General features: G+C 39.9%; 1 protein-coding gene across 4 annotated transcripts in view; it reads right to left on the bottom strand.

Moving 5' to 3' along the window:
- The window catches only part of ncor2 (nuclear receptor corepressor 2), a 95,375-nt gene extending 69,756 nt beyond the window's left edge, over window positions 1-25,619 (bottom strand). For 3 of the 4 annotated variants that reach the window (XM_040019534.1, XM_040019536.1, XM_040019537.1), the window contains exons 1-3: window positions 25,356-25,619; window positions 5,141-5,336; window positions 4,318-4,433 (exon numbers count right to left, since the gene is read on the bottom strand). In XM_040019534.1, the coding sequence (XP_039875468.1) occupies window positions 4,318-4,433; window positions 5,141-5,245 (221 nt within the window). In that variant the 5' untranslated portion in view covers window positions 5,246-5,336; window positions 25,356-25,619. The remainder of the gene's footprint in view (window positions 1-4,317; window positions 4,434-5,140; window positions 5,337-25,355) is intronic. The other variant, XM_040019535.1, reaches the window with a different exon arrangement.
- Between the last annotated feature and the right edge of the window lie 1,364 nt (window positions 25,620-26,983).

The following is a 26,983-nucleotide window of genomic DNA, read 5'->3' as shown; positions in this document are numbered from 1 at the left end:
CATAGTGCCGTACAAGTAGCGCGAAAAACAAACTTCAAAGTAGCGCTACGCGTTCAGCGGGAGTCGTGGATGACCAGCGGCGATAAACTTGCGAAAAGCAAGTTATGCTCAACTCCACCGGTGGATTCTGACAGCGTGGAAAAGTGTGAAAACATCCACGATCACCAACGGATTTCGAAGGGCTGGACTGCTGCATGATGAAGAGGAGGACACCGCCACGGCCCTTCAGAGGGTGTTCGACTCTGACACTGACAACGAGGACTTCTTTTGTTTTGAAAGTGACAACGAAGGAAAGAAGCTGAGAGTGGATGACGAAGCCATCCTGAGCCTGCTCGTTTCCGACACTGGAGAAGAGGACTTTGGTGGTTTTAGTGCGCAGGAAGATGGTGGTGAATGACTGACTTTTCTTCTTGTTAAAGCTGTGTCACTGCACCTGAGCCTAAAAGGTAGTCCGAATCTATTTTTCTGGTGTGCTGTAGGTTACTGTTATGTACTACATTTGTTACTCATTTATGAAGCACAGCACATGTGCAAATATGTACCCATAACTTGTTTTTCAAAATATTAATAAAAGGGGTGTGTCTCCAAACAGCCATCTCTTTCCTGACAATTCGCTTTGTGCATATTCTCTTACATATGATAAGTCAACATTGAAACACCTGCGGCTTTTGGTCAGGTGCGGCTAATGTATGTACAAAACACGATTTTCCCCTGATTTTAGCTTGTGCGGCTAATATTCAGGTGCGCTTTGTAGTCCGGGAAATACGAGATATATATATATATATCAGATTCCATTTAAAGACAACTCTCAAAGACTATGGACTGCAAACGGTAAAAAATAGACATACATATATAACAAAAACAACCAGAGGGCAAAAATATTACCCAGATGGTGTGCGATTTCTCCCCCGGACACAATTTTCTCACTCATTCAGTCGAATACTTCCTCATCTCCATAGAGGACTGGCACTTACATAATCACATCAAACTCTCCAGCCCACCCCCTTCTCTCTCCGTCTCTCCCCCTGTCCTTTTCTTCTCTTCTCTTTCTTTCTCCCTCTCTCCCATGTGAGCGTGCAGAATAATCTGTTCACTAGGGAGGATTTGTCTGGAGGATAGGAGAAAGATGTGCATGGAGGTGAGAGCTGAGAGTGTATGGCAGAGACAGGGAAGGGGCAACACAACACCACACTACTTTCTTACTGGCTTGGGCCCCATTATGCCAAGAACAGAGATCGTGTATGCTGATTGCTGCCTGTTGTTGTGAAAGCACTACAGCGTTTGTGTGGCTGCCAATCTCTTCGTTGCTCCCCAGAGGAGCAGCTACGCAGCTGTGCACGGTGCAGGAAAGGCTAACACAGAGAGAGAGAGACAGAGAGAGAGAGAGAGAGAGAGAGAGACAGACAGACAGAGAGAGAGAGAGACAGACAGACAGAGAGAGAGACAGACAGACAGAGAGAGAGAGAGAGACAGACAGAGAGAGAGAGAGAGACAGACAGACAGAGAGAGAGACAGAGAGAGAGAGAGAGAGACAGACAGAGAGAGAGAGAGAGACAGACTCCTGGCTAAATGCACCACAGCTGGGATGAATGAAAGTGAGATAATGCACAGTAGAGTGGGGACGGCGGGTGGAGCTCAAAAACTTCATGCAAAATGTGCAAGCCATCTACTTTTCTGTTCACATTACGGAATAAAGTTGCCCAGTGGCCAAAAATACTGGAGAATATTTACAAAATATCGTAGCAACCACATTTATTCAAATACTTAAAAGATCTGTTTCTAGGAAATCAATGTGTGAAATGCAGGTAGAGGCAGAACAATCAAATGAAATAATGTATGTAAAGTAATTCAGCACATTAAAGGCCTTAATCAAAAAAGACTGCATTGCAATTACAAATGCAACACATTTGAATGAAAGAAAGACTGGGATGTCTAGGCATTCAAAGAGCAGCAATACAAAGGATTCATTTAAAAAGACTACGAACACTGCCAAACTGCACCTACCCATATGCCCAAATGACTCCGATTACTTTCACAGAATAATTCAACAATAATGCAGGCTATGGTGCAAACTAATTTTCCATTCTTGCACCAGACACGTTTAGACACTGTGTTCTGTCCAGAAAATAAAGTGTTAAGTGGTTTCAGTATCTTGTTATGCTTGCTAGAAAATGTATTCGCTCCCTTTCTCAAGAAGCTGGGATGATCTCACACAGACGGGAAGAGGGGGAGTGAGTGAGATACTGCAAGGAGTAAAAAAGGAAGGTGAAACAAACAACTACCATAGTGGTTCACAAGTGATTACACACTGCAACGGTTTTCTGACCTGTAATTAGGTTAAAATAGCACATTTCCTCCTGCCTTCAGTCCAGATTATTAAAGAGAAAACATTGATCTGTCAAACTGTTTCTCAGTATGACAGATCTCTGGAGAATGGCACAGTTTCTAAAGGCCATATTAGTGCTCACATTTTCTCCCCGAGTTTGCTACAAATGGAAACATGGCGTGCAGAATTACCGAGACTTGTGAAAAGACAAGCACACAGAAGAGAATAGACTGAAGGATTCCAAAGGCCAGAATTACACTATTCACACTCTGAATGAGCTTCAGTCTGAATTCTGAGATCTCTAAAGGAATGCTGAAGCTCTGAAATATTCAGCTGAAAGCTTCCCCACCCCGAGACGCCTGCCAGCAAGACCACCGGTTTATTTCAGCTTCTACAAAGAAATGTGGGCTACCTGTCTGTAATCTCTCCTTCTCATATGAAGGTTATTTTTATGTGCTTAAAAACATAATTCATTGCCACTGTAAAAGCTGCAGAAGGCACAAGTGAGTCAACTCAGAGAGACTGCCAAGTGATTGAATGAAGAGTCAGAAAATCAGAAGCTAGTGGGAAGCATTCAAACTGTGCAGTGTTTATCTGTTTATCAAACCATGACCCAATGTTCCCGCACTGCGGGCTAAGCTAATAACTGTTAAATGGGGCCAGTGCACAGCTCTCTGTTATACAGTGAAGACCATAATGCTAGCAGACTGACATTTAAATAAGCCAAAAAATAAAAATAAAAAATATGCCACAGCCCCACAGTGCTACAGAATCATTTTGCCATCTGCTGTCTGCCATGTCAGACACACAAGATGATTTATATACTGAAAGACAGACCCCAGCCTACTCCTGACTTACTGTGCATGTAATATCTGTCAGCTGATTTCTAGTAAAGTCTGCCTACATTTTGTATTCCATGCATGTTTTAATACATGCAAGAAAATCTGCCAAACAACTGAAGGAGGGAAAAAATTCTTGTGACCTCCTCTGTGCGTCATGCAAAATTCATATCATGCACATCAATTATTTATAAGTACTCATCAAGTTTCATCATCAAAAAGAGATTATATTATATAAATAAAGACCATTAGCAGGTACAAGACCTGCATCTGCCTTGACAAGGTACTACTCATACAATTCTTTGGCTGATTTACTGTTTGGTCGATTGGAAAAGCTTTTTTTTTCCTTTTTTTTTTTTTTTTTAAAAAAAAAAAAAAAAAAAACCAAAACACCTCTGCAAGCTTCATTGCCCAGCAGAGCAGTTTAACACAACATTACAGAAGAACGGCTGCAGATGCCAATTACATAAGGATTAAACTGGGGGAGGGTTAACAGGTACAGGCTTTAACAGAATAATACTGCATAAAAAATGCTGTCTGCAAGAAGCCTCTATGTGGCTGTGGCTAGCAATCAACAAGAACAAATTCATCAAATTTGGCAATGCCACATAAGCATCATCCATCCAATATCCAGAGCTGGCGGCCCAAAAGGCCGCTCCCTTGATGTGTGACACCTTCCCCATTCACCACAAAGTCTCTGACTTTCATCTACTACTACAGCTCAGTCCCACATTTCTAAAATTACACTATTAAGGATGAATTACTTTTCTTTCTTTCTTTTTTAATTGAAATGTGCATCTAGTATAAAAATATGGTGTCACCAATAAAACTAAAGCAGTGGCAGATGCTGAAATGATCTGTAACAATACATCAATAGCATTTTTTTTGTTCAGCAAAAGCTATAATTATGTTAACCTAAAATATTTTTTGTAGTAGACACTGTTGGGCATTCACTGACACCAATTTTATATCTACACATACATTCAATTGCAATCAGTGACCTCACGCAATTTAAAAGAAAAAAAAAAAAGAAAGAAAAAAAAAAAGAAGAAAAAAAAAGACCAAGAGAAATCTTCTCTGGTAAGTTTCAAAATTAGAGAAATGTGTTCCTCGTGAGGGGATAGACCATATTCATGAAGAAGGCACCCTTACCTTTCACTTCCAGGCTGGAACTCTGAAAGCAAAGAAGGTCGACGACGATGGGGCTGGGTGAGGTGGGGACTGTATTCCCTGCTATGATGAGAGGGGTAGTCAACCAGTCCGACGTCCTACAACAGAGACAACAAATCTTATAGAAACTCCATCCTCATTAGAACACCACGTAGTGTTAGTGTTAGAAAACCACAAATACCTCCCCCCAAAAAAATCTCCTGCCTTGGTTCTCCTGTAATGTCTTATCTTTTATCTTAAGCTCTCTGTCAGTTGGCGATATGTCACACATTCCATCAACTTTCATCGTCCAATGAATATGATGACATAAAGGAGCAGCAGGGTTAAACTAATGGTGGCCTAAGGTCTTGGATCTTCCTGTCATTCAAGTGAAAAAAAAAAAGCCTTGCAAACACTAAAGGTCAGTGAATGAACTTTTACGTCAGCCAGAGGCCTCTTCTTTCAAGCACAGACAGCTTTGTCGACGATGCGTGGAAGAACATAATCTTGATAATTAGGAGATGTGGGTGGAAATCATGCGGAAGGCCTTGATGCCGACTCCACAACAAAAACATGAACTTTCAACTCAAACATCTAATGAGGGGACCATTTTCAGGTTACGGCAGTGTAATCTGGAAAAACACCTATGGGGGTCTTTGGGCTTAAGCCCTTTCCAGTAGATCTGACTAAAATCCTGTTTACCAAATATCCAAGTAGGAACAGCCAAGCCACAACTACAGTTTTCATCTTTCAAATGTTTTTCCCTACAAAACAAAAATGCAACACAAGTGATTCCATTAAAATCATTGTGTGTAAGGCCCCTTACCGTGTGTGCCCGTTGCAGCTGCAGTGGTAGAGTGGCAGGGTTTGGCAGGTGCCGTGTGTCCACAGTCCTCCGGCCCTGCGGCACAGTCTGGGGATGAGAGGACATGCTGGCACAGCCGCTTCCTCTACAGGCAGGAAGTGGGTGTTGCTGTAGAGCAGATGCTGCACATTATCGGCAGTTTCTTTTAGCCTGCAACCTATGAGAAAAGAAAAGAAAAAAGATTAGATGTTTTGAAAGTTAGGCCAGTGGAATTGCTCTCAACAACAGAATAATCACAAAACTGGCTGTAAGCACAGCTCTTTGATGCTTTCTGGCTAGTACATCCAAAAAAACTAGAGATCTTAGAATGTCATCACATCCCTACCACAGCTGCTCCACCCTTAGTAAAGAAGTGAGAATCCTTGCACCTGCTAGACCCAACCTCTCATTCACAGCCTACTGAATGGCCCACTGTCCACACACGGAGGACTTGCAGACAACACCGGCCAAGACAAGCAACCAGCCAGTAAAAATACTCCGAGCGCGATGGGGTTTTAGGACCAACATAAATAACTCATTTCCAGATAGAGATGTAGGTCTCAGGAGTCAGGCCACTAGATTTTAACTGCAGATGACATTATGTAAACCAGAGTGGTCACATCCACAAGGAGTATGGCATATATGGACCAAAAAAAATGGACATATAAGTAAAAACAGCCCTGAGTGTAACACATCTCTACCTACAGAATGAGGTATAGGTAGGTCTGTCACATAGGCCTGAGACAACTTTAATTATTAATATATTATATATGTTATCATTATGAACATATATGTGGACCTCAGGCACCTCCTGCAACAAGGAAGGAAGTAAAGAGAATTTGTTACTTAAAAAGGTAACAGGTGTTAATCACAAGGACAGACATACAGAAGAATAAGTTAAAATTACTTTGCAAGGTAAAGGAAAAAAAGAATCATCTAATGACATGCTAACTGCAATGCAAATGCTCAGAAATGGTGGCAGCATGCAGTACTTGCGATGTACTGGCCGCAACCCTGTTGGGTTTAAAACCCCATAAAAAAAAGAGGGAATAACTGCCCTGTCCTCATTACAGCAACCATGCAAATTATAGCAGATGTTGGAAACATATTTGCAATATAAAAATTAAAGAAAATATATATATATGAAATTTGTTTCTCAATGGAATGGATGGATGGATACATTTATAGTCTTATTTGTGAGATTTCACTCTCCACATGATGTTCACCGCCATTCTCAGGCACACTTACAAGCCTGCTTTGCTAGTAGTAGTAGTAGTGGATGGACTAGTGCCTGCGACATGTGTCCCTGTGACTTCTGCCAGCAGAGAAATTAGGCCTCCTGCCATTTCTGCAGGGCTTTGGCTAATGACGCCTCCCTCTCATAGCTCATGTTTCAGTGCTGTGTGTGGCACACAACAAGAGGCATGGTGAAATATGGGCACTCAACAGGGGCACTGATCGAAATCTTGACAAGATAGCAAAGTGCTTTAAGTGCACTGCAATTTTGTAAACTGAATGGGAAAGCCACTGTCACTGAGCCAAACGCTCAAAACAAGTCCAAATGCATTTCACTGCTCGACGACAAGATAGGACACAGAGTAGTTTCTTACTTTAGTCTAAAAAACGCTATGCAAAAACACTTAACAACAAACGTAAGTAGTTATTAAACATATGAAATAAGCAATACCAACTATGTATTCATACTTTAATATGCAACAATGTTTAGTGATTTGATAAATTAATGAATATTAGAACAGAAACTACAAACACATTCTCTTGTTTCATTTGGTTACTTCCCAATTTTATTGATGACACACATATGAAAGACATGCCCTATATCCTATGTGGAACCCTCTATTTCCAATACTGCATTAACAGATCGAGCCTTAACTACTGCTACTGGCTGTTAACTGAGCAGCAGTACTTAATTTCTTTAGTGCTGGAATATTAATTTGAGTAATAGAAAGAGAAGCACTTTGCCTACACTGAGATTAGACTAATTTTAGATTTAAATTATTAAAGAATAGATAATAAGGAAAATTAATATGCTGTTTGGCTCTACAACGAAAAATTAATGTTCACTATTTTACAGAAAGTGGCAATGATATTGTGCTGGGCTGCTCCAGAAAAGCTGGCAGGTTAGCAAGTAATGGCAGACAAACATTAAAAACTACAGTCAACCACTGCAATCTGCAAGCAACCAAATGAATCACTTGGTGCAGCAATAGATTTAATCCAGCAACAGTCGGGGAATACATGTTGTTCCCTAGCAGCCGGTGGTTGTATCACATCCAATATGGCGAACAACTCTTGAGTATTGTAGCCGTGACATCACATGACAAACCGCAACTACTGGCTATAGTTCCTCATAGTGAGCTCCTTTCAAGTCTCTCAGCTGGGACAGGCTGAGTAATAATCTTTGCAACTGGTAATAAAGTAGAACTTTTTATAGCACAATGAACCAGAGACCAAATCACAGCACTACTTTGGGCAGAGTACTATTGTGCCAGTCTCCATTGTCTGACTATGATTTTGAGTCTTTTTTCCCTAGCACAAAGAGGGGCACTATCTACCCTTCCTTCCTGTTCAACTGTCACAAACACAAAGTGTCACTTGATTTCAGTTACGCAAAGGGCTCTATTACGAAAGGCTGAACATGGCTCTGACTGTAAGAAACAGAGGAGCTCTGTAAACATAGGCTCATAGAGGCCACAAGATGGGAAAACACTGCTCAGAGTCTCACACCAACTAGAGACTGTGCCTTTGTGTCTCGCAGTCTAAACTGTGGCTTCAAATATTTTCACAAAACTAGTGCACACTCATTGTTTGGTCAGACAGACTTGAGTAAACAGACCACAGAGGGAAAGTCCTTTAGCAGAAACCCTTAAATAATTTAAGACACTATTGCTGTATTGACATAATGTGTACTACTCAAAATAAAAGGTCAAAAAAAGAGGCCAGAAAGACTTAAACGGGGTGAGATGAACCTACCCACGCAGAAACCTCTTTGATGACTGTCGTGTTCAGAGAGATTCCCCTGAGAAGTGAGAAAACAAGTCTGCAGGCAGTCACAAGATCGGCAGAGAACAAAAAACCTCAATCAAGATGAGAGAACCAACACAATGAGTGATCTTTGACATCCACTCTGAAGCGAAAGGGGCCTTCCAGGCAACGGGCTAAACACATGCACTGGCACTGCTACAGACACCCACAGGCAAGTCGTTGGCTTGCTTCCAATGCTGCAAATGAACTCAGTCACCTCACACTCTCGCTCTAGCGTGCCTTCCTTCCCCACTCTCTTTTTACTCTCTTCTTTTCCACATAGTAGAGTGGGCCTCAACCTTCAGCAGTGCAAGCCAATATTTCATCCTCTTACCCCCACACACCCCACCCTCCCTCTCCATTTTAGGAATGGCTGTGGAAATACTAGCACAGAGCACACAGACGGCTTGCAGTCTTCAAGTGGAGCAGAAGGCAGACTTCAAACAAGTTTCATTCTACTGATATAAACAGTTATTCAAATCTCGGTGTGCTCAGACTTTGTAGCTTGAGCACAATTGATTGTCCTCATTCCTGAGAAAATTAAAGGATTTTTTTATACACATGAGTGTGAATACTAAAATAGAAGCAAACAACTATTTGCCATGTAAAGATACAGCGCTGTAATTGTATCCTTAGCAGAGACCTAGTAAGCTCACTACCAGCTCCATATGTTTATTCTGAACTGAAGTAGCTTTGCATGATTTACAGTTCAAGGTAATCTGTGTTTATCCTAAACTGGGTCTTAGTGTATCCCCTCAGTTCATCCACCATCTCAAACAGGCCATTTTAGCTCCCTTACCCCTTCCTTTATGCCAACTTTCTTGTGATTGGCTGCCACTTGTAAACAACAAGTAGGTGAGGCTGTTATACTCACTACCCGGCTCAGACACCCAGAGAGTGCCTCTCTGGGACCTTCCTGTATTTTAAAGAGATGCAAGTGAAAGCAGCATTCATCTAAGTGACAGGAAAAATGTGGCCACTAGGGCTGTGCGATATGACCAAAATCTCATATCCCGATAGAAGACATCTATTGTTCCGATAACTAAATAAATCACAAAAATTTTACATTTTCTGAAAATTCTGTGAATCTCGGGCAGCTCGACTTGCGTGAAGTGTTTCCAGCTGGGCATCGTGTACCTGGAGTCGAGTGTTTTAACCGCATGAAACTATACAATTTTAGACATAAGTTGTAACGGCTACCATTTTCTTTGTGAGTATTTATTACACAGCGTGCTGCGGGGAAAAGCCTGTTCTAACGTTTAAGGTAAGTGTAAGGTTTATTTTTTAGCACCTGACGGCTCTTTTTTGCTTCTCATCCGTAAACACTCTGCATACTCTTTCACGTGGTTCAGTTTATTTTGAAAAAGTCTCAACAGGATCTTGAACTTTATTGTGAAAGGTTTATGTGGAAAACAAACAAGCGGACAGGCGATGGTTTTACCGACGTTATTGCTAACGACAACGCATAAAAACAGGCGCTTGTCCGTCCGTAGTGTGGTTATATTAAATATAAGAGAAAGAGAGAACTTTAAGAAATGAATATAGCCACTGCAGTGACCATCAAAACGGTGAAAAAAAAATATTGCCGTAAACAGTTTATTTTGTGACACCACAAAAACAATAGCGTAAAATGAAACAATAGATGTTTTTATATCGTCATCCGATATATATATCGTTATATTGAACAGCCCTGGCGGCCACTGCATCAATTACTTTTTGTCTTTGATTCTGGTGATCTGAAAAGTTGCTTGGTCATCCAAATTAGATACTGTACTGTCATTTTTGTTAATTTTAAACCAATTCGATTACCATTACACAGTAGATTCTCTTACACATTAACCTTAAAAAAAAAAAAAAAAAAAAAAAAAAAAAACCTTGTGCTTCCCTGACGTCCTGCTTAGACGCTTCAAAACCATTTTATCTACATGGCAGAAGATTTCTTACAGGTACTGAAAGCACACTCTCCTACAGTCTTGGTAAACTCCTGTATTAACATTTACAAGTGGTGTAAGCTTGTGTTTCAACGGGACTTTAACCTGAGTGTGTCCATGTATTTTTTCGGTCTTTACCAGTCTGCAGCTGATCCAGTGAGAGGAGAAAAACCAGTCTGTTCACACATCTTTGCACTTCCTGTTCCTTTATATAGCACCAAATGGTTATTGGCAAAAATAAATTTCAGATGTACGAACTGCCCAGACATATCAGGTGATCTGAGACCGGTCTGGTTAATGTCACTGGACACCCTTAACATCTTGTGGTAGTCATAACATGATTTCATATTTTTCAACTCTGGTGCTCCTTTTTTTTTTTTTTTGGCGGGGGGGACCTGCAGTCTTATAGCTAAATCTGGAGAAACTTTAGCATAGTCTTGCACATTCATGCAGCTCTACTCCAACATTTTTCCTCATTCCCCATCCACTGAAATTTAACACAGAAACAGAGCCCTTGCAATTAATCCACTGAAGCCTAACAGTTAGGCCCAAATAGATCTTTTAAGGTCAAAAGACATAAAGAAGGTCAATGCCCATCCTAAGATGATACAGTGGAAATCATTACACTATTTCCAAGTGAGCTCACCAACTTCGTTTTATATTTAAAGACAAAAAGAGGTTTCTCTTGACACTGATGTTTCCCAGACATGACTTTGCCTAGTTTCACTGTTTAAATAATTCATTCTGATCGGCCCGTGTCATGAACAGAAACGCCAAGAAGAAGACGTACTACAAAAAGTAAAATGAAAAAGAAGAAAAAGAGAGAAGGTGATTGTAAATACCTTTCAGTTAATCTCAGAACAAGAACACTTAAAGATCCAAACCAAAGTGCACCAGCATTTCTACTGCCAGGCTGAAATATCAAAACAATGACGACAAGGCAGACTGCTGCCATTAAAAAGTAGGATGACGACATAAAAATCAATGCTGTAAAGAGGTCATGATGCAAGAAATACCTTATTGTAAGTACATATTTAATATAAGACACAGCCATAAAAAAAAAAATTTTTTTAAAAAGAACACAGGCACAATTTGTGCCAACAGACAACCCGTGTGATATGCGATCATCAGCGGCATCTGGCCAATGAAGAGGGTATTTGCCTGGTGTGCTAATGCATTAATTAAATATGAGAGCTGGAGACTCAGGCTGGTGCGGTTCTCATTAGTTAGACAATCACTGGTGTTGCTTTCATAAGGTGACAAGTACTACATCAGTAGCCTTTCAATTATTTTTAGGCAGCACGAGGAACAGCGCGCCTGTGAAAAATATTCCCTTTTTTCCGCAACAGTGGACTCACCCAAACTTATTAATAACTGATAGGTTTTTATTAGGAATTTTACATTTACTTAACTACTGCTCCAAACTATTAGACACCACGTCAAAGCAGTCACCAGTGTGGCTTAAATTGTCAAAAACAGATTTCTTGTGTGTTCAGCATTTAGGCTTTGAAATGTGCATCAGAATTGGCATATCTCAATATGTTTGGACTAGTAATAAATATGGGGATATGAAGATATATCCATCTATCACTAACACCCAGACCACCACGTATGTGAAGCCCTCCTATGTCATCAAAACAGAAAGACTGCTCAGAGTTTTCAGCTTGAAATAAGGTTAAACTTACACTAATGTTGGCTTTCTGTGTCTATTTTAAAAAGCGCTGGGACCAAAAAGGCTAAGAGGTGAAGTATACTTCGCACACTGTGGCAAATTTGGTTAATCTAGAGATAACATACAAAGATGTCAACATTCAAATATCTGAAAATCAGGCCAGAATCTGTGTTTTATTTTTAAATGTACTCGATCTTAATCTGGCAATAGGTGCAAGGATGCTAGAAGCTTTCCTAATGATAACACTGCTAGCTGCCACATAGGAAAGCAGTTACCCTAGTTACCCAAACACTGCAGCCTACCCCTGCTTGACTTTCAAAAAGGAAATCTGCGGTCACAACACACAGTCAGCAACTGAAGACATTGTGCAAAAAGTGTGAACACCCACAGTCAACTTTGACACAGCTGTAATTTGCCTGATAGAAAGAGGTACAATGACCCTTAACCACAGCCTGTCAGACCTTTCATTTTAAATCTGACGGAACAGCACTGCCTATCACACTAACAGCAGCATGATTAGAAACAAAGACACCTGCAGCCCTGAGACACGAGTAAAAAAGAAAAAAAAACAACAACAAAGCTATTTCAGACACCGTGACTGAAAATGAAAGTGGAAGTATTCAAGTATAAACAGCACAGGAAGCTTCACTGGTTTGACTCTTATTAGGTAAAATAACCAATGTAATGCTACCCAAATAAGGTCCTTTAAAACACAAACCTACTGTGCCATTTAGTTTGACAAGAAAAATAGAAAAATAATGCTTGCCATACAATGCAATACGATGCTTAAAAGCCTTTATATTCTGTGCACTGAAAAGAAATGTGTCAAAAGTAGGTCACCTAATTTGTTGCATATGCATCACATATATTTTACACTTATTAACATTAATGCTGCTTAGATGTCTATTTCAGGCTGTAGTTCCCAGATGTGAACCAGTACTGTGTTCTCATAAGAAAAGCCAATTACAGAACTCTCATAAATCTTAAAACATTTAGATTTGGTGGGTATTAGGGTTCAGTATTGCTGCCAATTTAGGGTTGGACCCTAGCCCAAAAGCTAAGTGAAGCACTAGATTTGCTAGGTTTGCTACAGAGAACCATCAGGGAAGTCATCCCTGAGAGCTGTTTGGAAAAGGGGTACGTACTTTCAAAAATATCTTGGCCATGTCTACCACAGGCTTTAGCCAATCAGATCAACAGACCGCAGGCCACAGAGGAAAAACAAGGCAGTTTCAGAAGCTCTAAAAGATAGACAGCAGAAATTAAATTAATGACACATCACAGTTTATCTACCTTTGTAAGATGAGTCAGCTGACTGCATGACTCATCTTTTAACTTTTTTACCTTACACGCAGATAAAACTTAGGTTTGAAACCATGTTAGTAGTTTAGCTTTGGGAGATGCTCTGCTACACACCTTTAAGGGAAACCTCTATGAGACTGGTATGCTGAAGCTATTAGTATAAATGTGTAGTTTAAAAAAAAAAAAAAAAGCAAAAAAAAAAAAAAAACTATGATTCACCTACTGTTATACCCACAGTAAACAACCAAAAGAAAAATATATAACTACTCTGAATAATCCACTAGGATAGCTGTACCAGACATAAGGTAAAAAGAATGTGAAGAAGAAAAAATGCATTTGTATTTTGCAATAGACTACACGCATCATTGTCACCATTTCAACACAGACTTTAAAATGGACTAATCTGACAGGAAAGGACTAGCCAGGAGGTGGTGAGAGACTAACAGAACCAGCGATTGGCTGTCCTGAACCTCCAGATGTGGTCATCCAGCTGTGTCTATGGTGTACAGTAGAGCCATTATTGGATTTCCTGCCTGTTCCCTCGCTACTGGCCGCTTCAGCGACATTGTGTGAAATTACATAAGGCTCGCCCTGCCCCCTCCCTGCTGCCCAGTGTAGAACACAGGCCTTCACACACTGCCAACTATGACTCCCTGTAATCATGCAAGCAAAGCCACTCAACCAAAACACTCTTGAGGATCTAAAAGATACTCCCCTCCTGCTCACTCACACATGCTGACGCCAGGGAAGCAAAATTTACGTAATTTCTCTGGTAACTCCATTATGAAGAATCAACAAAAATCTTAATAAGCGCCAAAGAATGAGTTTACAGGAATACGCCTACATACAAAACAAATGAAACCACAAAGTGAGAATGCAAAGTATTGAGGAAACTGGTTAGAAAGTAAACATTGATACACACTGAACTCAATACAGTCTAAAAGATTTAGAGAACATTTTTCGAGCTTCTAATCCAACATATTAGATTAGAAGCTGTTCCTACAACCTGTAACACCATATACACGACCAACAAACGAATCAAATCCTTCGCTAATATATATATATATATATATATATATATATATATATATATATATATATATATATATATTAGGGGTGCAACGATACACAAAATTCACGGTTCGGTTCGATACTTTGGTGTCACGGTTCGATATTTTTTCGATACAAAAAAAATGTTCATGCCTTTTTAATTTGTCATTTGCCTTCCTACAATAGCCCGACGGGCAGGGCAGAGATAGATTTTGGTAGCCCGACTGAAAAAAATCGCTAGCTCCAGGACGTCGGGCTAGCGATATTGCAAGCCCTGTATCTGATTGAGGAATCACTCATCTTTGGAAAAGAGAGTTTATTACAGAGAAATGTCTCTTTCCAAAATAAAAGCTATACTATCCGCTTCTTCTAGGCTATATTCTCAGCAGCATAAGGAGAATCATGTGCTAACAGCTGTCTAAATGACTCGGCTAAAGTTAGTAGCATGCTTGTTATTTTGGTCTTTGCACTAGGATGATGTCGGTGTAAATGTGCAGTCATATTCGTTGTGTTCCCACTAGTGCTTTCAGGTTAATCTCGTTGAAATGACCTTAACGCCACAACACGGCAAATCTCCGTTAACGAGCTACCGCCGATCGCCCCGTGTGTGGGGCTAGACGGCCAACACGTTAACGAGCTAACTGCGCTAACACACTAGTTCCCACCCATGTAATTGAGCATTGCATGGCACATCCAACATACTGTTTTACTTTAGTCCATGACTCGCTTACCTTCAGGGTCATACGTCACATGAAAACCAAAATAATTCCAAACGCCAGATCTGAATGAGGGTGGGGGAGGTCCATGTGTCTTGCTAGCTTGCCCTGTGCTCTTCCTTCTGACTATGCTGTCTGTGTTGAGCGCTCAGTGGATCTGCGCTCGACAGTGCAGCCTAGGCGGAGTAGTCGAACGCAGATTCACTGAGCGCTCAACACAGACAGCATCGTCGGAAGGAAAGTTGATAAAATAAATTACAAATGTTGTATTGTTCGATACATATGCGTACCGAAAGCACTGTATCGAACGGTTCAATATCGATACGAATATCGTTGCACCCCTAAAAACTAAATATATATATATATATATATATATTAGGGGTGCAACGATACACAAAATTCACGGTTCGGTTCGGTTCGATACTTTGGTGTCACGGTTCGATATTTTTTCGATACAAAAAAAATGTTCATGCCTTTTTAATTTGTCATTTATTAAAATTATAAATACATATTTTAACTCAAAAGTACAGTTTTTAAATTTAACCCTAACCCTTGTGCGCGTTTTTTATTTTGACAGCGAATGCGCACCTGCGGACCACTTATGTGCAGCCCTGGTTATTTAGCTCGTCATATTGCAGCCACAGAAATTCTTTTGTCCATGAAACCATAAAGCTGCACTTTCTTTTTGCCTTATAGTCTGATTTGTCATAACCTTTCCGTTTTGTGGTAAGCTTTTCTTTGGCTGTCACTTCTTCACCCTGACCTGTCTTATTTGGTTCAGCAGAACTAAAATATATATCCTGCTGCTTTTACACACGCACTCACATAACGCTCAGCGATTCTCTGCGCGATCAACCTCTCACATGTTTAAGCTTGCTGCGGGAGATTTCCCTTGTCATGTTTGCATAGTAAGCTAACGATTGATAAGACGATGTCAGAGGAATTGGTGCGCAAATTATCATCAGTCACCAATCAGTACTGTCGCTCTCTATACACAGTTCGCGCGATTGCAAAGTGAAAGCAAAAAACAAGCGCAAATTCAAACGCGATTTCAATATGTCACATATTGACAGTGGCTCACCGATGCCAATGACATAATTACCCAGCTACATTTCCGAAAGAATGCAAAAGCATTGACATATATTTTTCCTTCCTACGATAGCCCGACGGGCAGGGCAGAAATAGATTTTGGTAGCCCGACTGGAAAAATCGCTAGCCCCGGGACGTCGGGCTAGCGATTTTGCGAGCCCTGTATCTGATTGAGGAATCACTCATCTTTGGAAAAGAGAGTTTATTACAGAGAAATGTCTCTTTCCAAAATAAAAGCTATACTATACGCTTCTTCTGGGCTATATTCTCAGCAGCATATTAAACATATCAGGTCCCCATAAGGAGAATCATGTGCTAACGGCTGTCTAAATGACTCGGGTAAAGTTTGTAGCATGCATGCTTGTTGTTTTTGTCTGCTTCCACTTGTCTTTGCACTAGGATGATGTCGGCGTAAATGTGCAGTCATATTCATTGTGTTCCCACTAGTGCTGTCAGCGTAAATCTCGTTGAAATGACCGTTAACGCCACAACACGGCAAATCTCCGTTAACGAGCTACCGCAGATCGCCCCGTGCATGGGGCTGGACGGCCAACACGTTAACGAGCTAACTGCGCTAACACACTAGCTCCCACCCATGTAATTGAGCATTGTGTGACACATCAAACATACTGTTTTACTTTAGCCCATGACACGCTTACCTTTAGGGTCATACGTCACATGAAAACCAAAATAGTTCCAAACGCCAGATCTGAATGAGGGTGGGGGAGGTTCAATTTGCCATGTTGCAAGGAGAGCTTAACTTCTGTCTCGCTAGCTTGCCCTGCACTCAGTGAATCTGCATTCGACTACTCCGCCTAGGCTGCACTGTCGAGCGCAGATCCACTGATCGCTCAACACAGACAGCATCATCAGAAGGAAAGTTGATAAAATAAATTAAAATTTTTGTATTGTTCGATACATATGCGTACCAAACCGAAAGCACTGTATTGAACGGTTCAATATCGATATGTTTAGAGTCCAGTACAAAAGCAACTTGGGTCTCTATGACTATTTCTCCCCTTGTAAAGCAACTAAATACATGGTAGCTGGATATCTGTACGGCTTCTTTGACTGACAGGTGTGCCAGGAAAGGCCACGAAAACCAATGTCTGTCCCAAGGCCTCACCTCTGACAATTCAAGCTACTGCACTGGACTGCTCCCCTGCATGTGTAGCATTTTAATAGTCTTGTAGCACTAATTAGCAGCTTTTGTATCTTTAAAAGTGAAGCTCACTAACCAAGCTAAAGTCTAGTTTTGAACCCTCAAGATTGGCATTTCTGCTGTCGCCATCTTGGTTTCAAAATTCAGATGTGACAGGCAGGGGAGGGTTTGATTGTGAAACCACTTGCTGGCTGGTTGACGGCTTGTGAAGCAGAAGTCATGACCCAATAAGTAAACCACAAATAATTCTACTCTTCAAAACAGTGTGACCAAGATTTACAAAATAAACCCAATTTTTAGCACGACCCCAAATGAGAGACTGAGACCATAAACTCAGCAGGAGATCGTTTACTAAGTCAAATACGAAAGCTTTTCCTCGTATACTTCCATAGAAACACACGTCTTTTTGCAACCACAGCTATCACCATCTGGTGGCATTCAGATAGAAAATAGGCCAAAGGCACTTCAAATTTGGCTTGACGTTTCCTACCTGGAAGCTATGTAAAGCCATGTTTTAGTTTGTATATTGACAAAGCTAGATGATTACATCTTCTGCTAAGTGTTTGCATTATGTCCGAGATATAAAGGTACTTTCTTTCGCTTCCGACTGTTGTATTATCACATACATTCTGGATTTTATTAGCCAAAACTGGCCTATCGAGGATATTCAATGGTAAGTAAAACCACTGGAAACAACTCAAGTTCTCTATCACAGTGCTAAATTATATTGTTCATTTATTCTTTGAGCATACTTGTAAAATTAACAGTTACGCAAATGCACTACAAGTCAGGCAAATACAAAAATATGAACTAAATAATATAAATTCAAGTTGTCTAGATAAACCTTATTCATTCAGGTCAGAAATGTCAGAAAATGCACTACAATACTCCAATTCCGCCTTCATAACTTGTCTGGTAAAGTTCACAAAGTAAAGATAAGGAATTGTTCATGTAACAGTTTACATTTTATGCAGAAATTGTTGTATGGCCATTACTGTTAGAGTACAAAATATCATTTATCTGTTACTGACACACAAAGTTATTTCTCAGCTGTGTGGGACATGATAACATGAAGCTTTAACTTATGAATCTCCCTTTATTCTCCATTGGCTCTTTAAAGTCCACCTGACATTCAGCTCTCAATTCTAAGCAGCAGGAAATAAAACTGAGGAGTGCACTTGTCTGCTGAGCTGACCTACGTCCCCTGCACTGCTGCTTAATTATTCAAGAACTTTGAGATGTTCTTCAGTATGGCAGCATGCAACCCGAGTGCCTTTTTGCCCCTCATGATAGCAGCTTGATAGAACTTCCAGTTGTGCATGACAAGGTGTCTATGCATGTACACTGACATCGTGCATGTATTGCCAAATACTAAAGTCCATACATGCCTCCAGTATTGACACAGATGGCACAAACAATACACCGCTCCCAAATATGACACACAAGCTTGAATTAATTACAGTCAGGGAACCATTTAAGCAGGGAATAAATCCAAACATTACAAAGCAAAGACCAGATGTCATATCAACAGCTTGATGTACAGGCAAATTCAAAAGCACTAATTTGTTCCAAACTGCACTGTCATGGATCCAAGGTACATGTCAAGACAGGAGTTCAGTCCTCTCACACAAGCACACGCAACCAGTAATTACACTTTCATACCTCTCACTTCTACAGTGGAATACAGTTGATATGTGTTCACCAACTCTCAGCTTGGCTAACTAACATCCTTTAATGGGGGGAAAAAAAAACAAATAACAATGCTGTAACACACTCCTAGTAGAAAACTTGGGCTAATCAGAGAGGCAAATGCAACACTACCCACACTGGTAGCCTACACACAAACAAGAGTAATGCCCTTTACCATGCTGTCATCTGTGTTGCGTAAGTGAGTCAAGTGAATCACTTACCACAGAGCCATTTCTAATCTTTGCTAATCCGCTGTCTGGCTCTCTTTTATAGCGTTTAAATATGGGTGACTGGTTTTAATAGCAAGAATATTTCATAGCTAGGGAAATCAAAACAGAACACCTTATGAATAATAAATGACTACCTTCTAATAACAGCATCCAAACACAGGTGTATCACAAGAGGTTTTGAGATGGTGTTTTAATACACAATAAGAAGTGCTAAGTATCTTTTCTGACCATTTAATTATCTTCGTAATTGTATCGATGAAACAAAGAGTAAATTAAGTAGCTCAACATTAAACATTTGATCATATTCTCTCGTATTTAAAACGCAGTCACGTCTAATCTTCAAAGTCACCGACTAAAAGAGAAACTCATGACATTTAATAAAAAGGAGCAAGCTAACCTAAAAAGGAAAAGATACAACGATTCCTGTAATAGATCATTGTAACAAAAGGAAGTGAAGTTTGGTGCTCAAACAAAAAAAAAAAAAATTCTTGTTACTAACCTAAGATTCAAGTGTTTTATGATAAAGCGTGGGCTTATAAAACGTGTTTTTCCACATACCAAAAAACCCCACTAGAAATGCATACTGCCACAACATGAATACAAACAATAGTAGCAGTTTAGACTGCTGTTTATACAGTTTTTGTAATTGACAGGAACAGGTAGTGCATTAACGCAGTGATAGAGCGCCATATCAACTGTCAACATCATCTACAGCCTATATACCACAAACTTATTCTGGAAGTACTTTGTATGCAACACAAACACACAAAAGCCAAACAGCCAAAAAATAAGGTATTGTTTAAAACCCTGATAGACTACTTTACAATAAAAGTCAACATGAACACCCTAAAGAGTGTTAAAAATAAATAAATAAATAAATAAATTTAAAAAAAAAAGTCTACTATAACAAGATAGGCAATCAGTTTTCAAGGTTTATACACATGAGGAATTTTACAGGTTACTTCTCAAGCAACACAAATTCCTGATTGAAGAATAGATCTCCCTTTTTTAAACTTTGCAAGGTGATGGACACAGAATCGGTCTGACCTCCATACCCTTTCAACCCCTAGGCCAGCAGACCGAACATGCCCAACCTCCTCCTCTCTATAACTGCCTAAATGTTAAAATTAGATTACTTAGAGGATTAGGGCAAAAATCTGAAGCTGCAAGATAACCAATATCAGAGACATTTTCTTTGAACAACACGTCACAACAAGTTTTTCCATTTGCAAGCACAAAAAAATAAAAAAATAAAAATAAAAATAAAAAAATAGCACAGCTGCCTAACTTCGGCCCCCCCCCATGTAGCCACTAGAGCTGGGGTGGTACCATTGTCCAGTTCAATAGCACTTAGATTGTAATCTGAAGCAGAGCAACAGACCAGCTGTGCTTGATCATAATATTCTATCACACTGAGTCATGCATAACATTCTCCACACACAAAACCTACCAGGTGCAGTCCACTAGTGAGCAAGAAATGCTAGACAGCTGCACTTACTCATCCAGTGAGAAGGAAACTGGGTTGGAGGAGGGAAAGAGCCTGTGAGGCAGTTTTACAGAGACTGCCTCATATTTCTCTCTTAGGTTTCCACATGTAAACTTGAGGGTTCATGAAGTGCACCACGTACTAAACTTGTGTCGTTTCCCTATAATCACTCTGTTTGTGCAGCAGTTAGAGTAAATAAACATTTAATTTGCTGTGTCAAGTGCTAAGTGTTGGAAAAGTCACATCTGCTTGGATTTGCTGCATTATGAGGGTAAGAAACCATGTGAACTTGTGATTTAATTCCCCATCCAACTGGCCTGTATAGCCAAGATTCGGGTAGAGATTTGAACCAAGGCTTTAGCTGATATAAAACAATGGCTTACAGCCCTGACACACCAAGCAGACAGATGAGTTGGATTGCATGTGGACAAATGTCACCAGATCTAGTAAGCTGTTAACATCTGATTAAGAATGTATATGCATGGTTTGACACTGGCCAACAAAAAGCAAGTACAAGGCAAGTGTTGTTCCCATACCACAAATACCATTTCTAAAATCCAAATAAAATCCTTATAGAGCACTAAGGACACTCAACTGAGTCCGAATCAAGAAAAATTACATTTGCCTACCTACATACATTCATACATGTCCATGAATACATATCTGTACATTTCTTCATTTTTACAAGGATTGGTCAAGTCTGAAGACATACAGCATATAAAGCTAGCAGTTAGGATGTATATAGACAGACGTTGTTTTGCCTAATATGCATGCTGTGCTAAATCCACTATCAGAATGTGAAGAAACAACCGCTATGACTTCAGTTCAAAACTTGTGTGCACTGTGCTATAGAAATATCAACTAAAATTGGACTATAACCAGGCCGTACATAATTCAAATATGTACCACGAGAAGGAACAGTGAGCCAGTGTAGCATATATTTAACCAGCAAGCCATTAAAAACATTCTTATTTATGATGATAGTATATAGGAAAAGGCAAAGCCTTGTAATGAAACGTGGTTAGGACTGTAAATCTTTTAAACACGCCTCATGATTTGAGTTACAAAAAGGTATTCTGCATAGCTTCACTTGGGTTCACCATCTCCACCATGGTGTTGCCTATTTGCCAAAACACCCAGTTGAGGTGTTTTGGCAAATATTTAATATTTCTTTCCCCAAATTAAAAACATGCTTAGGCACTACACCCAAGTCTCAAGCATTCATTATATAGTTTCTACATCCACAAGTCCACTCAGGTTTAGAATTTGATTGCAAAGATCCATGTGGATGTTCATGTTTTTTGTTTGTTTATTTAGGGGGGTAACCATGCAAAATCTATAGAAAATTTACAGTACATTGCAACATCTACGCATGAACAAGTTGACTTCAAAGTAGTATAACAGAACATTAGTTTGTTATCGGGTGTCCAGCTGCCCATGTATGTGTCTGGAGTGTATTCAAGACTGATCTGACAGTTCAAATGTAACAAATGCAAAAAAAGAAAAAAAAAAAAATGTAATCAAATTTGAGGCAGTCTTTTACTATGCATGTACTGCAAATGCTCACATTACTCTGACTATAACACCATTTTTAACTCATCTAGAATATGATTTTAGTTACAAGAGTTAGATGTGTTGCACATGCTCTTCCTGTATATGGTATATTTTGTTGTTTGTGGAAGATTACCTGCTATATCAGAGGCAGCTTATGGTGACATAAATAAAAAATAAAGAACTTGTGACATTTATTATTATGAAAGAAAGACATTTGGAATTTTAATGGAAATCTTTGATTTATGACGATGCAATGTGCTTTGTCTTCCCACAAGAATTTACTGTAAGGATTCATCTTTCACAATGAAATAAAATGAAATGAGCAAGAACTTCCCCTTTCCGGTTTCATAACTCTGTTGTGTTTCTTAATAAGAGAAGAAATTGAACTAGCGGTGTAACGGTCTCCCTGAGGCTCCATGCAGAGCACGGGATTATCTCCTGCCCCCATTACCCTTCTGGAAAAGGGGGAGATATCGCCTCACTCAGATTTAACTCTTTACAATCCTGACACTATGCAATACAGACTCCAATTGAGGATTCACATCAGAATTAGATTTTTGATTTTGAGTGCATTATGGATTATTAGGAGGTTTAAAAGCTTTTCAGCCTGCCTGATCACACACCAAGTGTCTACAAGTACTATAACTGCTTGTAATATCGAGTGATTTTACATTAATGTACTAAATAAGCTAAACAACCTGCGCAATCCAACATCACACAGAATTTGTACTACAGGACATTTAATGTCCAGTCCAACCGATTTTAATATGCAGCTGTACAGAAAAATTGATGACTGAAGCTTAGGAAAATGATATTTGTTTCTAATAATACTTAGCTTGAAGCCCCCGGAATAACATATTACGGTGTCATGACGCAGTACCGGCGCAATATTTCCCCCCACCCGACCTGCTGCCACAGCCATTACTGTCATTACTTTAACAACAGCGTGGGCTTCAATCCAATACATGAATGTAAATGCAGACAAATAAGGATGACTACATGAATGAGACAATCACAAGATTACATAAAAGCTATGGCGGAGAAACTGAGGGATTGCTTCATCATTACTGGTAACTGCAGGAACATTATTTGTACATTAGCCAACGTTGGTGGTGAAAATGGCATTAAACGAAACAGCTGATTAGCCATTTTCAGTAACAAAACACCCTCCTTGTTGCTATAAAGAGCATGTGTATAAAAATAGCTTCAGTAACACACACACATACATCATAATATCCTAACTACCCATGTGCTCATGTTGCTTATGCTAATTAGCAATGTGGAGCAGTAGGTGGTTAATGGGTGGTTAAACCATGTTGTCAGAGGGGTGGGATCTGATGTATAAATATCAGAGTGAAAAAGAAATAAATCAGAGGGTTTTTCCCTTTATTTATCTTCCAACTATCTTTAGATATTATGGAAATTTTTCCCAATTTGACTTGTGCACTGTACCAGATGTTTAACGGGAAAACTTCCTGCTGATAAAGTTAGATGTTTCAGTTGACAGGAAGTAATCTAAAACAATCAGTTGTTTAGCATAACCTATCACACAAGTGTTATAAAGCACTGGAATAGCTATAAGACATGCAAAATAAATACATGGATTGCATTTAATACTGATTGATTTTGAGTGAAACACATTTCATTCATTTGTGATAAGGCATTGCCTGCTTTACACAAACACACTCATCATATTGTTGTCAAACTCCTTTTTGTTGTTGTTTTTTTTTAGCTCTGCTACAAACCTATGGTCTTACCACAGATCACTATTTTTATCATTGGTGACGTGCATAATCTATGTACTAATGGAAACAGGAAAATGCATTGACTCTTTGGTCATCCGTGATAAAATGCATCAAAGTGGCTTACCAACTTGGTCAAACTATATCCAGGGGAAAACCCTGTTTTATAACCAGAGAGAACAGATCAGTAAATACATCATTTAATCCCAGATATCTAGACAGTTACAGTTTAAGGTTTGCAAGTTTTTAAATATACATTACCATACCACTATGTATGTTCGCAATTGTGTGTTCCCATACGTTTCAAACGTAGGCACATAAAAGATATGAGACAAAATATGAGTTTGTGTTTCTTAAGGAACAATCACAGAAACACAAATTTCACAAGACAAGTGACTATTATTTGATTGCTGATACTCGGCTTTTATCTACAGTACGTGTTACAAGAGTTGAAGATATACACTATAGAACAAATAACTTTAGACAACAAGGACACCATCAAGCTGAACGTCCTCCCTAGCATTCAATATTAGGAAAACGTCTTAAACTATTTGTAACTCACTACCTTAGGTATCCAACCAAAGTGTTTTCAGTCTTTACAGAATTAACAGATGTGTCTCAATAGCGATTAACTACTTAGAACCACCAAAATTAGAATGTTTTTATGACGGACTATCATTACATAGACTGACTGTAGAGACAGGAATGCAGTTTACCGGAAAATACACAGAGGTCCAAAAACCCCAGTCCAATTCCAGCAAATATACTCACTCAGCAGCAATGTTGAGAAGCCAAACACTAACGCAAACTCCCTACAGTCCCTCTTTACTTTTGTTTTTAGAGACTTGACATCAAGCTGCTTACAAAACTACTGCACGCCAAATATAGCTTATCAGCCATCTGACAACAAACCAATGCGTCCCCGCTAAAGCCGATTCAGCGCATTACGTTCACTTCATGTACAACCAGTGTTTACAAATGCAAACCGGGCGCTATTGTGCATAGCCAAGTTAGCAGGCTAAATGACTTAGCTTGAACCCATTTTCTGGTACCGTATAGTAAAAAGTTGACAATCACTAATATTGTCGGATATTGGTCGTGTTGTGTGTGGAATAGCGTCAGTAACGAGTCACCACCAGTGTATGATTAATTCAGTTGAATAAAACTGGCGCTGGCTACTCGGTCATTCTGACAGCTAGCTCGGGAAGCTAGCCCTGGTTAGCCATTAGCCAGCCTAGCCTAGCCTAGCCATGTAGCACGTGTTCCGGATTTATAAAAATAATTAACTAGCTGGGAATAACCAGCCAACTAGCACTACTGTGGCAAGATGGGTAACCAGCTAGCCGAACACCGCTAAAACATTTAATTTCATACAGGTCTGACGGGTCATGTAACTATAGCACAGCATAGAGACTCGAAAAGGTCAATACTGCTGTTTCTCCTCCAAAGAATAGCCGGACCCCGTCATCCAACAGCAGAACAGACCCCCCCCCCCAAAACCAATGGACAGCGAGCAATGAAAGCTAACTAACCTTAGCGGCGGGGCAAAAGAAATCATTCGGTGGTGTTATCGCACTGTGACTAACGTCCCAATCCTCGTCACTCGGTCCAATTTCGCTTAAAGGTCTTCTCGCTTCGACTAAACGTCTCTCCCCGGGATTAATCCACATGAAAGAGTAGTTTTCGTTTTCATTTAATCCGCTAGCCGTTTTCGGATACGTCGTGCCTGTTTCTGCACAACACAGTGGTCTAGTACTACTCCCTGAGCTGCTGCTGCTGAGACCATAGCAGGGCTGAACCGCCTCTGTCTTTCTCAATAGGTCCATAAGCTCTCTCGCTCCTCCTCTTTACTCAAAGCAGTGCACATTTCCCATGCCCACAGCATATTCAAAATTATAGTAATTTGGCATGACTCATTTTCATTGGTAAATAAAATGTTATGATTAATTTTCCAAATAGATTTGTAGGTGTGCTATTTAGGTGATTAACAAATATATGTGTATAAAGCATACACGGTACAGCTGCTTAAATTTCCATCATAATCTAACACACTACAAACAGTCCACAAGAATTTCCATCTTATCCTGGACTTATTGGTACACATTAGACTCAAACGCACTGGCCCTCTCCAGTTACACCCCTCCCTGCTCCTTTATGAACCCAGAGCCTCCAAAAAAAAGGGGGGGTCAACCCAAGCATTAAAACTCCAGGAAGTCTACATCTGTGCTGCTTGATTCCCATGGAGAAGTACAAGCTGTGAATACACTGACTTAACATTGAAGGATAGTATTCAGGAGATCACAACATGCCATGCTGTGAACTGAGTTGATGACTCTGCTGAAGCCGGTGCCTTGCAAATGATCTGAAACTGCTTTCTCTACTTCACACTGGCTTCTAAAGTCACCACCCATGCTGCATCTACTTGAGTCACAGAGAGGATTTTGTGGAAAATGTCTGGCTGCCTTGTGGTGTTTTTTTTGTTGTTGTTGTTGTTTTTCAATCAGCAGGGCTCATTAAAAAAAAAATCTGCTGAAACATAATCCTGGTTTTTACAGTCTATGGTAGTAAGTTTCAGTTAATTTTATGATTATTTATTGTGTTATTCCACTTGGACAAGTCCTTGGCAACCTGTATTTGCCATATAACTATCTGGCACACTCCAGCCAGGCTTTATCTCGCCCTAAATTTAAGCAGCAGCCTTTCCTATGATGTCAGTTGGGATTGTTTTTTTCTTCCTTTCTTCTTTCTTCCCTGTGTTTTTCTTTCTGCTCTGCGGTTTGGGAGACCCCCTCTAACCATCAGTATAACCACCATCTCTTCATTCAGCCATCACAGAGCAGGAGAGATAACTGTTTATTTCAGCTGGGTTTTCTGGACCCAGCCGTTTGTCTGAACAATCTCTCCCAGATCTGCAATGCCCAATTTATCAGCTTGTTGATAAAGTGCAAATGTTTCTCACTTGCCAGTTTTGATGTCAACAGCTGTGTTTTATCTGCAGCCAGACTCCTCATAATGTTAAACAAAGCTCCAGACAAAGGCCAAATGGACACAACACTTTCTTTGCCTTTCTTTCCAAATTCTCACAACTGATAAATCTGGACAGGGCGCGCTTTTTCCTGAATGCAAAGCAAATTCGGCAGCTCACTTTTGGATCCTCTGG

Source organism: Simochromis diagramma, unplaced genomic scaffold, assembly GCF_900408965.1.
Source record: "Simochromis diagramma unplaced genomic scaffold, fSimDia1.1 OVJJ01000822.1, whole genome shotgun sequence".
Lineage (NCBI taxonomy): Eukaryota > Metazoa > Chordata > Actinopteri > Cichliformes > Cichlidae > Simochromis > Simochromis diagramma.
The sequence above is the reverse complement of the archived record's forward strand: the minus strand, read 5'-3'. Positions and strand labels throughout refer to the sequence as shown.